This window comes from Monodelphis domestica, chromosome 6 (assembly GCF_027887165.1).
Source record: "Monodelphis domestica isolate mMonDom1 chromosome 6, mMonDom1.pri, whole genome shotgun sequence".
NCBI lineage: Eukaryota > Metazoa > Chordata > Mammalia > Didelphimorphia > Didelphidae > Monodelphis > Monodelphis domestica.
Window position 1 is genome coordinate 249,543,175 of NC_077232.1, and position 14,053 is coordinate 249,557,227.

Here is a 14,053-nt window from a genome sequence, read left to right on the forward strand (position 1 = left end):
TATGATTTGGGGCTACTAGCTTCCCTCACTCTCTTGCATTTTCATCAAGTCAAAAATAGCAATTTAAGAAGAAGGATCCTTAGCCTGCTTTAAATTTTAACTAAAATTTGACCTTATTTTCTATTTTTTTTAAAAAGTAATTAAAATGCATTTTCTAAAAGAGTAGAAAGGGTAACTTTCATTCTTCCCAAACTATCAGGAACATTCAAGAATTAAAGAGCTAGGGGTAGCTGGGTGGCTCTGTGGATTGAGAGCCAGGCCCAGAGATGGGAGGTCCTAGGTTCAAATCTGCCTTCAGACACTTCCCAGCTGTGTGACCCTGGGCAAGTCACTTGACCCCCATTGCCTAGTCCTTACCACTCTTCTGCCTTAGAGCCAATACACAGTATTGATTCTAAGATGGAAGGTAAGGGTTTAAAAAAAAAGAATTAAAATTTTACTATCTTTCATCAGAAAGTAATTTTTTTTCTTTCATCTATGAAAACATTTTCTTTTTTCTTAGGAATATTTTTTCCAATTACAGTAGAAAATTTTAAATATGCATTTTCTCATATTTTGAGCTCTAAATTCTTTCCCTCTCTCCCCAACTCTCCAAGGTAGTAATAAATTTTATAGATTATACATGTGCTGTCATGCAATACGTATTTCCCTACTTGTCATGTTGTAGAAGAAGACAAATATCACTAAAAATTCAAGAAGAAAATAAAGTGAAAAGTGTTCTGCCCCAATTTGCATTCAGACTCCTTCAGATCCTTTTTCTGGCAGTGGATAGCATTTTTCACCATCCCTCATAGTTGTGTAAAAACATTTTTCCAAGGATTTACCCATGGACAGCTTTTTAAAATCCAAATCAGGAGAAACTAATATATTGCACAGAATCTAAAAAACTGAAATAAAGAGGGAACAAAGGTATATAAATGTATATAAAGCACTTTAGAATTCTAAACATTTGCTTTATGTCAGTTGTCATCACCATCATCATCATCACCGCCACCACCACCACCACTGCCACCATCATCTTCTTTCATTCTTTCCATCTTTTTATTTAATGGAAATCAGATGAAAATGTTCCTTGGACAAATCTTGATTCCGCTATTGTTCTTTGATGGATCATTTTCAGTGAACTACTGTGTTGACAGAGATGACTGATTTGTGTACTGAATGACAGTATTGGGAGAAGGAAGAGGGGACAAGCTCATCTTCTGAATCCTTCAGATGAACTACAAACATAATCAGCATGACTACAAATACTGTTGTTTTTCAATGGTATTTGACTCTCTATGATCCCATTTGGGGGTTTTCTTAGTAGAGATGCTGGATTGGATCACTGTAACTGTTTGCCTCAGTTTCTTCATTTATAAAATGAGCTGGAGAAGGAAATAGCAAAGCATTCCAATGTCTTTGCCAAGAAAACCCTAAATGGACTCATGCCTGAGAAAGACTGACCAACAATAAAGGTTACAAAATGTTTTGTCCCTGGTATTGATATCATTAGATCCTCAAAACATTCTGGGAGCAAGCAATATTAAATCCATTTTACAGATAAATTAATGATTATCAGAAAGGTTAAATCAGTTGCCCCATTTGGCATGGAGGCAGTAAATGGTGGAAGCCAGATTTGAAATCACACCTTTCTTCTTTCTTCCCTATTATGCTGTCTTGTAGAAATGCTTCTTCTTTCCTCATTGCCTCTTAGTAATATTATGAGGCTAAAATTATCTAGTTGTCTCATTCACTCTAATACCTTTGAAATTATAGACATGAACCTGACAGACATTATCTTCCGTAGTAATTGGATGACAAGGGCATCCCTGGCAAAAGTTCCTTCATAGCATGGGCTAACACGCTTTTGTATTCATATCTTCGGTGCCTAGCATATAGTAGGGGCTTTATAAAGGCTTGGTTCACATTTTAGTGCTGTGCATGAATTCCCCAACAGAGAACTTCACAGCTGCTGAATCTCCAATAATGGAATAATAAATAAAGTGCTAAGCTTGGAACCAGGAATACCTGGTTTCAAACATAAGTTTGTGGGAATGTGGGCAAATAATAGCTTAAGTCTCAGTTTCTTTCCTGGGAAAATGAGATAACCTCTAGATAACTTCCATGCCTAAATCTGTGATCCTGCATTTCATTTTTGGAAATGGAAAAATTCTTTTTATCCTTTTTGAGCAGAAATCTTAGATTTTTCTTTTTTTCATGATTCCTGTTTATGATGGAAACACACAGAGGAAAGTGAGGCATGACAAATAGACCCATAATGTAAATATAATCATTCAATTTCTTTTTAATGTTGACATTGAGAAAAATTATGTAAATTTAGAAAAAGGAAATTTCAAACAATCTTTCTGTGATTGTATGTCCTACTATCTAGCTGAAACACAAACACATTTCTGAGACAATTATCTTTCATGGAATTGGAGAGGGAATATTGGGGGAAGGGACAAAATTCTGGAGCATAAACTTGACCCACTGCTTCCCTGGCTTCATGAGTGAACAAGCACTCCCCAAACATTCATATGGTTCCTCTCAAGGAGAAAAAAAATCATTCTTTCCAATACAACAGGGTATATAGCTTCTTTTATCTCTAGTACCCGGCAAAGGTATTGATTACTTTACTTCTAAAATGCCTAGAATTTCCATAAACAAGGCAGAAATTCTTGGCATTCTCAAGAAAGGGGGAAAGATAGGCATGAAGGATACAGTTTCTCTTGCTCCTTCATTCCTATGTCCTCAAGTATAGTTCACTTGATTATTCTCTCTGTCACCCAAGATTATGCTAGATAGAATAGCAATGGGAGAAATAGATGGAAAACTGCTTTTCACTTTTCAGGAAGGTATACCTGGTGGCCTTATTTTTAAAAATTCATGTATGGATCGATTAACAAATACTTATTAAGCCCTTAGCAGATGACAAGTGTGCTAAATTAGGAGGTTTCAAAGAAAGGCAAGAACAGTGCTCTCAAGGAGCTCACATTCTAATGGGGGAAACAATCAAAGAGCCATGTAAGTGCAAAATATACAGTGTTTGTGGGAAATAATCTTAATCAACAAATCATTTAGCATTCATTAAGTATCTACTGTGTACCAGGGAATATACTAAGCACTGGAGATACAAAAAGAGGCCAAATGTAGTCCCTGCCCTCAAGGAATTTAAAATCTTATCTCAGAGAAAAGGTACTAGAAATAGTATCTTAATAACTAACATGAGAGAGGAAAGATCTGTGGCTTTGACATAATAGCTTTTCTTTCCTCCTAACAACTGCAGAAGGACTTATGCAAAATGCCTTAATACAGTATGAATAAATGTTGGCACACATTCTCAACAGGGAAAAAAGAATGGGTGTATTTATACATTTCCATTCATAAAATTTACATGATAATATGCAATGAAAATGTTGCTTGTGCCTGTCCACCCCAAAATATATTTACTTGTTGAAGTTGTTTTTGAGATGTGGTCAAAAGGTTTGTTTGTTTTTATTTGTTTTTTCCTGAGGCTGAATTAAATCTATGACATCATTGACACAGGAAATTGCTAGTTGAGAAAACTCTCTTCACCCATTTAAATCAGCACCTTCCATGCAAATTATTATCTTAGAAAGGTATTTAGAATAATGTGACTTGTCTATAGTCACACAGCCTAGATATATCAGAAGATGAATTTGAACTGAGGATTTCCTAATTCCAAGACCAGCTCTTTCCATAGTACCTATGCTTTATTAATCTCTCCTGGTCTCTGGGAACTATCTAACACCATAAGAGGCCCAGTGGGTGAGTGAATGAGTTCAAATCCTGCCTTTGACACCTATTAGCTTTGAGACTCAAATAAAACAATTTAACCTCTCTCAATCTCAGTTTCCTCATCTATAAAATAAGGTGATTGTATTTCATGGTCAGTAAATCAGTAAGAATTTATTAAACAGCTAAGGCACTAAGCTAAGTGCTAGGGAAATTAAGGAAAGTAAAAGATAGTCCCTGTCTGCCAGGCTCTCACACTATAACTAATGGAGAAAAGAAAAGAACATGCAAACAATTATGTACAAACAAGCTCTGTACAGGATAAAAAAGAAAATAATGAACAGAGGGTAGGAACTAGATTTAAGAGGATTTGGGAAAGGCTTTTTCTACAAGGTAGAATTTTAGCTGGGACTTGAAGTAAGCCTCCAAGATACCTTCCAGCTTCAAGTCAACAATTCTGTGTTTCAAAGAAGGTGCCAGTCTGCGTTATTAAAGAGAGTTTCCTCAAGTGATGTTCTTTGACTAAAATCACAATTGAGACTTCTAAAACTGCCTATTACAAATTATGACCAATGAATTTGCTTCTGTGAAATGTTAAGAGTAATTAATTCATTCTTTTCCCTTTCTGCTTCATATATTATCAATGTTTATGGAACATATGTTTCTTTGCTGAGACTATGTCAGTGATGACAGTTCATAAAGAGATATTTGATTGTGTGAATTTAATATAAATTGTGCCCCTTACTCTGTTTGAAAACCCATTTTGGTCAGGATCAATCTTTCCTTTTGCCTGGGTGCCTCACGTCTCCCTGGCCTCTCAGAAGAGGCTGGCTTTAGTCCCAATTGACTCCTAACATCTGGAAAACAGGACTCTGACCCAGCCTGAGGTTGTCTGTCCAATCAGAAGAAGTGATGGTCTTATAAGAAAGGGGACTGGGAAGGGAGGCTCTCTGTCTTTTGGGGCATTGGACTCTTGGTGCTTGGGGCTGGAGATTCTTTCTGGCAGGGCTGCTTTTGGCTGAAAAACAGAGACACCATGGCAAACTCAGATTATTTAGGTGAGACCAGGTGCCCAGGTGATTTTCTTCTTCTCTCTCTAACTTTTACTAGTAAAAACTATAAATTAATATAGTCTCCAAAGAATTTTAATCATAACAATTTAAAAAACCCATTAGAACAAAGTTAATCCCTTTTCCAGGTTCTACTGCCTATTAGTTCACTAGAAACTCCTGATCAAGATAGAAGCCATCAGTTAAATAGATAAACTGTAAGATCAAGGCCTGAAGTGTGAACACAGACATAATATATGAGTTTGTTGTTCAATGTTGTTCTGTATCCATTATAAATGTTTAAGATTTTACCAATATCTAAAAGTTTGCTATTATCAAGTGTGGGGAAAAAAGGAACTATTTTAATAGCAGCTTTTTTGTTCTTTGTTATGCTACGAGTGACTAAAAATACTGCAGTGAAAGTAAAGATCTTTTCATGTCAAACTTCATTGGCTCAAAGGAGCTGTAATTTGCACCTTCACTGTATGGCTATCTACTGATTTAGTGTGCAGCCCCTCCACTGTATAACTTATAGATGGCCTTTGGAAATTTTACAGGTGAAAGAATTGCCTGAAAAATTCATCACTCCATGTCCAATTTGTTGAGGAGCCTCTTTGAATTTCCCAAGATGGTATATCCCCAGATAGCAGACACTCAATCTATTGATGTGGTTCACTTGTCTCACTCATGTCCAACTCTTCATGACCCCATTTGGAGTTTTCTTGGCAATTATACTAGAGTCGTTTATCATTTCTTTCTACAACTCAATTTACAGATGAGAAAACCGAGGCAAACATGGTTAAGTGATTTACCCAGGGTCATACAATCAACAAATGTCTGAGGCCAGATTTGAACTTAAGAACATGAGTCTTCTTGATTCCAGTTCTGGCATTCTGTCCATCATAACATCAAGCTTCCCATTCAGTCTATTACAGCATGCTCAAATCCTTTTCATCTTGGTAGGGCCATCTAGAATTTCTATTTCATAGGCACAGTCTTTAAGAATATATTTTAACCAAATAATGTAAATGTCATAATTTTAAAAATTAGCTGTTAAGGTGAACCATAGGGTCTCATTTTTTTCTTTTTTAGTTTAATTTTCCCCCTGATTACATGTAAGAAGTTTCCAATATTTTAAAAAAGAATTTTTGAGTCTCAAATTCTCTCCCTCCCCCACCCCATTTTCTCTTTTTTTGCAAAAAGAAGATAATCTCTGAGATTCTTTCCACATCTAACATCTTCCCTATTACTCTATTTATAGACAAAATACCCCAGTAAAGTACTAACCATAATATTCCTGCAACTGAAGGACAAGGGTAGCAGCAGGATTTTTTGTAGTGGTGAAGTATATGTTTTAAAACAGACAAGCATAGATTTCTCGAATGTATTTGATGAAATTAGGAAAAGAAAGAATGCTTTGTTGAAGGTCTATAGTTGACCTTCTGAATGGGAAAAAATGGACGTGCAGAAAAGCTTAACTCTCTAGATTATGAGTGATCTTACTGATTTTGGTTAGAACCCAAAGCTAATGTATTTTCCAGTGAGAAAATTGGGCAGGAAAATACTAGTGATGGTTCTCATCATCTTCTAGGCATAGCATGTATTGACTTTACTGATAAGTGCTGATTGAAGCGACATACACCCCTGAAACAGTCTAAAGAAAATGAAAACAATGTATGAATGTTAGCAATTAAAGACAGATGTTAGAGAAAAATGTAAATGTTGACAAGATTCCATATTCTAAGCCTTGATAAAACAAAAATTGATTAGAGAGTCCTTTGAAGGAAAGATTATAGACACGATGGTATAAAACTGAATTCAGTGAAAAATGAAAATTCATTGTCATATAGATACACAGAATCATGTAGAAGTGCATGGAGTGTGCGGACTTCCCTGTTGTGTGGTGTGTGCTCTGTGTCTAAGAGTCCCTGGGATTCAAGTTGGGAGGTGGGAAAACAAGTGTAATTAAAATGCAAAGTGCTCCAGTTTAAGAATACAGATTAGACTAATAACTGGCTCAGTGATCTTGAGCAAGGCAAATCATGTAACGTCTCCTGATCCTGATTTCCTCATCTGCAAAATGAAGGCATTGAACTAGAAGACCTCAAAGGAGGCAACTAGAGCACTGGACTTGGAGTTAAGAGGACCCAGGTTTAAATCCTGCCTCAGACACTTATTAGCTGTATGACTCTGGAAAAGTCACTTAGCCACTGTCTGCCTCAGTTTCTCCAATGGTAAAATGGGGATGATAGTAGCATCTACCTCCCATGATTATTGTGATGATCAAATGTGATAGCATTTGTAAAACACTTTCTAAACCTTAAAGTATCATATAAATGTTATAATTATTATTGTCCAATATAAAGGTACCAATTTACTCCTCTTGGAGTAATAAATTTATTATTATCATTACATTGTTGCTGTTGTTTGTTACTTATTATCAAAGTCCTTTCCAGCTTTTATATTTGTAGAAGAAGACTCATGTTGGCTAAAAGAAAGACTCAATGAATTTTGCATTGCATCTAGTTTAGATAGAGGGTTAACATGAAGAACATGGCAACAATGAAAAGCAAGAAACTATCTCTAAGATGATGCTTGAGAGAGAAAACGGAAAATGTAGCTAGGATCTAAACATTCAAAGACTGTAGCAGCCCGTAATGTGGCCAAGCTAATTTGTGTGAGCATGAAACAAGAATTATAAATGGGCCTAAAATATGCTGTTGACAGGGGAAATCATATAAATCACTGGCATAGTTATGCTGATTGTACTGTTGAGAGATATGTGAATAGAACATTGAATTATCTCTTAAAAACAAGTCAGACCCACGTCTATCTTGTAGTGTATATATGATCAGAAGGGGAAAAAATAAAAGTAACTTTCCCACCACGCCCACCCTTTTCCAAAAGGGAAAACATATAAAAAGATTAGGCATAATTATACATTAGCAACCCCTGAGTTATATGTTCCCTTCATTATATTAGAGAAAACTGCCAATTTTCTAAAACTGAAGGGTAAAATAATACTGTGTGAGGTACACTTCAGTAAGTTATCCTGTTCCTTTGAAATTTCCCTGAATGGGGAATCTTTGGCCCAACTTGTCCCACCTCCTCATTTCACAGATGAGGCACCTGAGACTCCAAAAGGTTAAGAGATTTCCCCAGGGCTACACAGCACGTAAGTGCCAGGAGCAGAACTTGAATCTAGGGCATCCTTAGTGCCAGCCAAACCCTCTGTGCAATATTCCACACTACCTCCTATTACCAAGGGCTAAGCAGTCACTCAACCACAATAACAAGTACACTACTGGTTCTAGTCAAGTTTTTATGAAGCACCTACTTTGTTATAGGAACTGAAGATGCAAATGAAAAAGCGCCCTCAAAGAGCTAATATCCTATTATTCCAATCCCATAGAAAGGTACCAATTAGATGCCTCTGAGAGATGGAGATTTCATAACTGTACATTTATTTTGTTTGCCATCTTGAAACTACAGAGCAGAAAGGTGAGCTAGTAATTAGGGTTTCAAAACACTGTAGCTAAATATGAGTATTCTGCTTATGTAATCTAGTCTCTAGAACAAACAATTGGGTGTTGGAAATAGAATGGCCTTACTTTTCTCCTCCTTCTCCCTTTTAAGGTAGATCAATAATCTCCATAAGAAGCTTTTAGGGGCAGCTAAGAAGCACCATGGAGAGAGTGTCAGGTCTGAAGTCAGGAGAATAAATCTGGCCTCAGATATTTCCTGACTGTGTGACCTGGGTGGGTCACTTAACACTGATTGTCTAACCTTTGCTATTCTTCTGTTGATACTAACACAGGAAGGAGTCTTTAAAAATAAAATATATTTTATTTATTTAGGAAGAGGAACTAGGGGGCAGCTCTGTACCTCAGTGGATTGAGTCTAGAGGTCTAGAGATGGGAGGTTCCTAGGTTCAAATCTGGTCTCAGACACTTCCCAGCTCTGTGACCCTGGGCAAGTCTCTTAACTCCCATTGCCTAGCCCTTACTACTATTCTGTCTTGGAACCAATCCGACAGGAAAGAAAGAAAGAAAGAAAGAAAGAAAGAAAGAAAGAAGAAAGAAAGAAAGAAAGAAAGAAAGAAAGAAAGAAAGAAAGAAAGAAAGAAAGAAAGAAAGGAAAAGAAAGAAAGAAAGAAAGAAAGAAAGAAAGAAAGAAAGAAAGAAAGAAAGAAAGAAAGAAAGAAAGAAAAGAAAGAAAGAAAGAAAGAAAGAAAAGAAAGAAAGAAAGAAAAGAAAGAAAGAAAGAAAGAAAGAAAGAAAGAAAGGGAAGGAAGGAAGGAAGGAAGAAGGAAGGAAGGAAGGAAGGAAGGAAGGAAGGAAGGAAGGAAGGAAGGAAGGAAGGAAGGAAGGAAGGAAGGAAGGAAGGAAGGAAGGAAGGAAGGAAGGAAGGAAGGAAGGAAGGAAGGAAGAAAGGAAGGAAGGAAGGAAGAAAGAAAGAAAGAAAGAAAAGAAAGAAAGAAAAGAAAGAAAGAAAGAAAGAAAGAAAGAAAGAAAGAAGAAGAAAGAAAGAAAGAAAGAAAAGAAGAAAGAAGAAGAAAGAAGAAAGAAAGAAAGAAAGGAAAAGGAAGAAAGAAAGAAGGAAGGAAGGAAGGAAGGAAGGAAGGAAGGAAGGAAGGAAGGAAGGAGAAGGAAGGAAGGAAGAAAGAAAGAAGGAAGAAAGAAGGAAAGAAGAAGAAGGAAAGAAAGAAAGAAAGAAAGAAAGAAAGAAAGAAAAGAAAGAAAGAAGAAAGAAAGAAAGAAAGAAAGGAAAGAAAGAAAGAAAGAAAGAAAGAAGAAAGAAGAAGAAAGAAAGAAAGAAAGAAAGAAAGAAGGAAAGAAAGAAAGAAAGAAAGAAAGAAAGGAAAGGAAGAAGAAGGAAGGAAAGGAAGAAAGGAAGAAGGAAGAAAGGAAGGAAGGAAGGAAGAAAAGAAAAGAAAAGAAAGAAAGAAGGAAAGAGGAACTAACTGCTTGTACCTCTATTGCATTTAGGCTGAGAAATTTTTCAAGTGAAATTATCCTCTAGGGCTTTGGCTATTCAAGTTCCTAGGAATTTTTTATGGCTCATTTGGTTACTGGGGTACAATAACAATCCATGAAAATATGAGTTGAGTGGACTTGATTAAGAAATCATCACATGCCACAAGACTGTCATCCAAATGCTTTGTGCTGATGCCGATGAGGGAGGAAGCCAATGCCTGGAAAATGGTAAATTGAGAAAGACTGACAGAGTGCCATCACTGAAAATATTTCCTACTTAGTTGAGTTTCTAAGAAGCTCAGATAATTCTGTTTCTTGTCATCTAGGTTATTTTTGTTTTTTTCTTTCTTTGACCTGAATGAAAGATCTAATCTAAGAAGTTCAATGGAACTATATTATACCATGGAAATTCAGGGTGTCAGATCCCCTTCTCACTCTCACAGCCCCGGCAGGATTTAGTTAAGCTTATGTAAGCAAAAAGCTCTATGAAATTGTAGAAGTCTAATGATTTTTCTGTAATGGTAATGTGTTTACTTTGAAAGTACTTAAATTTATTTTGTCAACTTGTCTGAGGAACCCAAACACTTCTTTAAACATCTAAAGAAGAGTTCTGGATTTGGAGGGGCCAAGGTCAAATCGGGACTTCTATTCTTTCTGCAGGAATGTGGGCTAATTACACAAACTTGCTAGGTCTCAGTTTCTTCATCTGTTTAAAAAAAAAAAAAAGAGGCTGGTCTAGATGTACTCAAGAATTCTTCCTGCTCTGAATCTCTGATTCTATATACCTTGTTGACTGTTTAGGAAAGCAAGCAAAGTGCCAAAAAATGGGGATACTCTCTTTTCTTATTCTTTCTAGATTCAAATAGTATCTTCATGGACCTTTTAGACAAAGATAGACATTTCTTTTGGAACTAAAAATACCTTTATTTGGGGCACTACAGCTTAGTTGAGTCAATAAGATCCCTTATTGCTTCTGGTCTCCCTTATCAGTGTTTAAAGTCTAGCAATATCACTATCAGGTCTGTTTCCTAAGGTGACCAGGGAAAAAGGAAAAGTACCTATTTGTTCTAAAATATTTACAGCAGCTCTCTTTGTGGTGGCGAAGAACCGGAAACTGAGGGATGCCCATCAATTGGGGAATGGCTGAACAAGTGGTGTATGATTATGATGGAAAACTACTGTGCCAAAAGAAATGAAAATCAGATTAATAAAAAACAAAACAAAACATGGAAAGTCCTACATGAATTTTTGCAGTGCAATGAGCAGAACCAAGAGAACATATACAGCAAGAGAAATATAGTTTGAAGAATAAGTTGTGTATGTCCACCTCCAGAATAATGATAAATAGAAACAAGCAAGACCTAGTTTTCTATATTCATATAATCTATTTGCCAAATAATGCCTTCTTTAATGGGGGGAGAGAGAAATTTATGGAAATTTTAATGTAATAATATAACAGTGTGATGTAATAAAGAAAAATAAATAATTTTTAAAATGCTTAAAAAAAGAACAAAGATTCTGAGGTCTGAGTTCCCAGTTAGCTGATAGGGTAGGGGAACTGATATTGTGAGGAGCCCTCAGAGAGTCCATCCTTGAAACAGTCCTGCTTAGGTTCCTGCAATGAAAAATATCAATATGTAGTAGAGATCCCTAAGGGGCCATTCCTAAATTAACAGTTCATGTCATTCAGTCATGTCAGACTCTTCATGACCCCATTTGGGTTTTTCTTGGCAGATACTAGACTGGTTTGCCATGTCCTTCCCTAGCTCGTTTTTATAGATGAGAAAATGGAGGCAAAAAAGTGATTTGCCCAGCTAGTAAGTGGTGGAGACCTGATCTGAACTCAAATCTTCATGTCTCAAATTCTATCCACTATGATACATAGCCACCTAACTATGAGTAGTACCTATCAATAAATTCTCACTCTGGGCTGTCCAATTCAATGATAACAAAAGCAATGGTCACAAAATCCATTTTTTACAGAACTTCATAAAAGTTTGTATAACTTGGTGCAGGTAGGGAACACAGTTGATACAGTGCCAGATCTGAAGTTGGGAGAACCTGTATTCAAATATAACCTGAGACAATTCCTTGCTGAGTGACCCTGGGCAAGTCTCTTCACCTCCTTTACCTAATCCTTAGGCTCTGCTGTCTTACAACTGATACTAAGACAGAAGGTAAAAGTGTTATTGTTTTTAAGTTTCTGTAACTGTTCCCTACCTCAAAGCTTCTCAGACATCTCTTAACTTTGCAGAGAAAATACTAACGTGTCCAGCACAGAGATCTGCATACAAAAGGTGTTAAAGGTTTATTGGATTGAATGAATACATTATGAAATTACCTGTTTCCTGGCTTTTCTGTCATTACCCATAAAGCACAGGTCCAAAATAAGCATCAATTCATCTTTGGTTTGTGATCTGGTTGCCACAGGTCATAAGTAGTGAATTTTGTGAGTCAATCCAAGGATCTCATTGGGTATGACCATGCTTACTTACCCAAGTTCAGAAGGTGGCTGTGAAGGATCTGCATTGGGGTCCAACAGAAAACGAGCCTGTTTCAGGAGACTATTTGCTTGTACACTCAGCACAGGATACCCCATCTGTCTAGTCCATGTGTCCATTACTTCTTTCACTGGTTTGCCACTTGCCTAATGATGAAAAGTAGAGATTACTCCCAAAAGCTGGATTCTCTTTTACAAATATTAAGAGCCAAAGAATAAAAATAACAAAAGAAATAAAGAAAAACTAAATAAAAGTAATTAACAATGGGACAGGCCTTTCTCTTTCATACCTGTTTCAGTGCCTCCCAAAAATCATCTGTTTTTGCATTTTTGAACTTATAGTTCTCCAAGTAGCGCTGTGTATAAAAGAGAAGAACTGTTAAAAAGAAATTCATCCTCTAGATGGTCCTGTACAGAAGCAAAGATTTAAAGCACAAGATCTTCCTTAAAAGATCCAAAGTGATAATTATTACATTTTTATGTGTATCATGGACTCCTAATGAGAATCATGTTTTAAAATGAATAAATAACTTATACAACTTATATGTTATAATTTAGTTTATACATAATGGTATATACAATATACAATTGTATATCATGTGCTCTACTATATAAAATTTATATAAATATAATAATTCTATATAATACTATACATTTCTATTAAGGAATAATTTAATTAAAATTGACTAATTTAAATAAATAATTGAATATTTTTAAATAATGGAAGAAAATGATACATTTCAATTAGAAGTTAGTAAAAATAAAGATGTAATTTTTTTTCCCCTATCCAAGTTCATGGGCCTCTGAAATCTCTCCAGAGACCCTTGGTTTTCTTCTTCTGATCAACTTCTCATCTTTCATTCTAAAGGGGTAGGATCTTAAGTAGGTCAATATATATTCTACCTAAAATAGATAGCTCTAAGTCACAAGAAATAGTAGTTACTGATGAAGGTCCCATTTCTTTTTTATCTGGTGATTATTTGAGCCTTTTTGAATTGTGACCAGAAGAGAAATATTTGAAGATTTTCCAGAGATTGGTTGCTTTGAAAACCAGTGTTAGTTCCTCAGGGCTACATAAGGCTCAGAATAGAGTGAGCAGTCAATAAAGAATGATTAACTGAAAACCTCTGAAAGGGTGCTACCATTCTGTGATTCATGATTTTTACAAAATGTCAATCCTATATATCTCAGTGTTTCCTCTTCTTTCATTAACCCGTAGGATTTTCAGTTGGAGACATGAGGGAAAATGTTATTGGGGAGAGGGAGGGGAAAGTTAAATAAAGTGGTAGTTTGTACAAATAAAATTAAACCAAATGGAACATTTGAAAATCTGCAGTTACCAAAATGATACAATGGGGAAGATGATAATTTTTAAAAGATTTTTCCCTCTTCAAAAGGATTTGCCTATAATTCCTTAAAGTAGCAGGTCCTTGTGGTATGTTTAAGACATTCCATTTACAAACTTCTGTTTGTGTATCCCTTTTTTAGGAACATGTCAGTTACAGAAAGTGAAAAATCACCTCTACAGGAAATTATAGGTATTATTCGAACTCTAAAACTAGTCCTTTATCGACATCTCCTAGCCGTTTCCATGGAAATGATCCACACCACGATTGCATCTTCTTTGCTATTCTCTAGAGTAGCCCAGGACCCAAAGTGACCAACTTCTTAGGATAAGGTAAGGGTTCTTACCCTTTTTATGTGTCATAGATCCCTTTGGCAGTTTGGTAAAATCTGTAAAGCCCTTTTCATAAAAATGCTATTAAATGCATCCAATGAAGCTTAACATT

General features: G+C 35.9%; 1 protein-coding gene across 1 annotated transcript in view; it reads right to left on the bottom strand.

Moving 5' to 3' along the window:
• ENPEP (glutamyl aminopeptidase) overlaps positions 1–14,053 on the bottom strand; it is a 126,741-nt gene that overhangs the window by 31,080 nt on the left and 81,608 nt on the right. Inside the window, exons 9-10 of the mRNA XM_001363884.4 lie at positions 12,554–12,619; positions 12,259–12,410 (exon numbers count right to left, since the gene is read on the bottom strand). Of these exons, the coding sequence (XP_001363921.2) occupies positions 12,259–12,410; positions 12,554–12,619 (218 nt within the window). The remainder of the gene's footprint in view (positions 1–12,258; positions 12,411–12,553; positions 12,620–14,053) is intronic.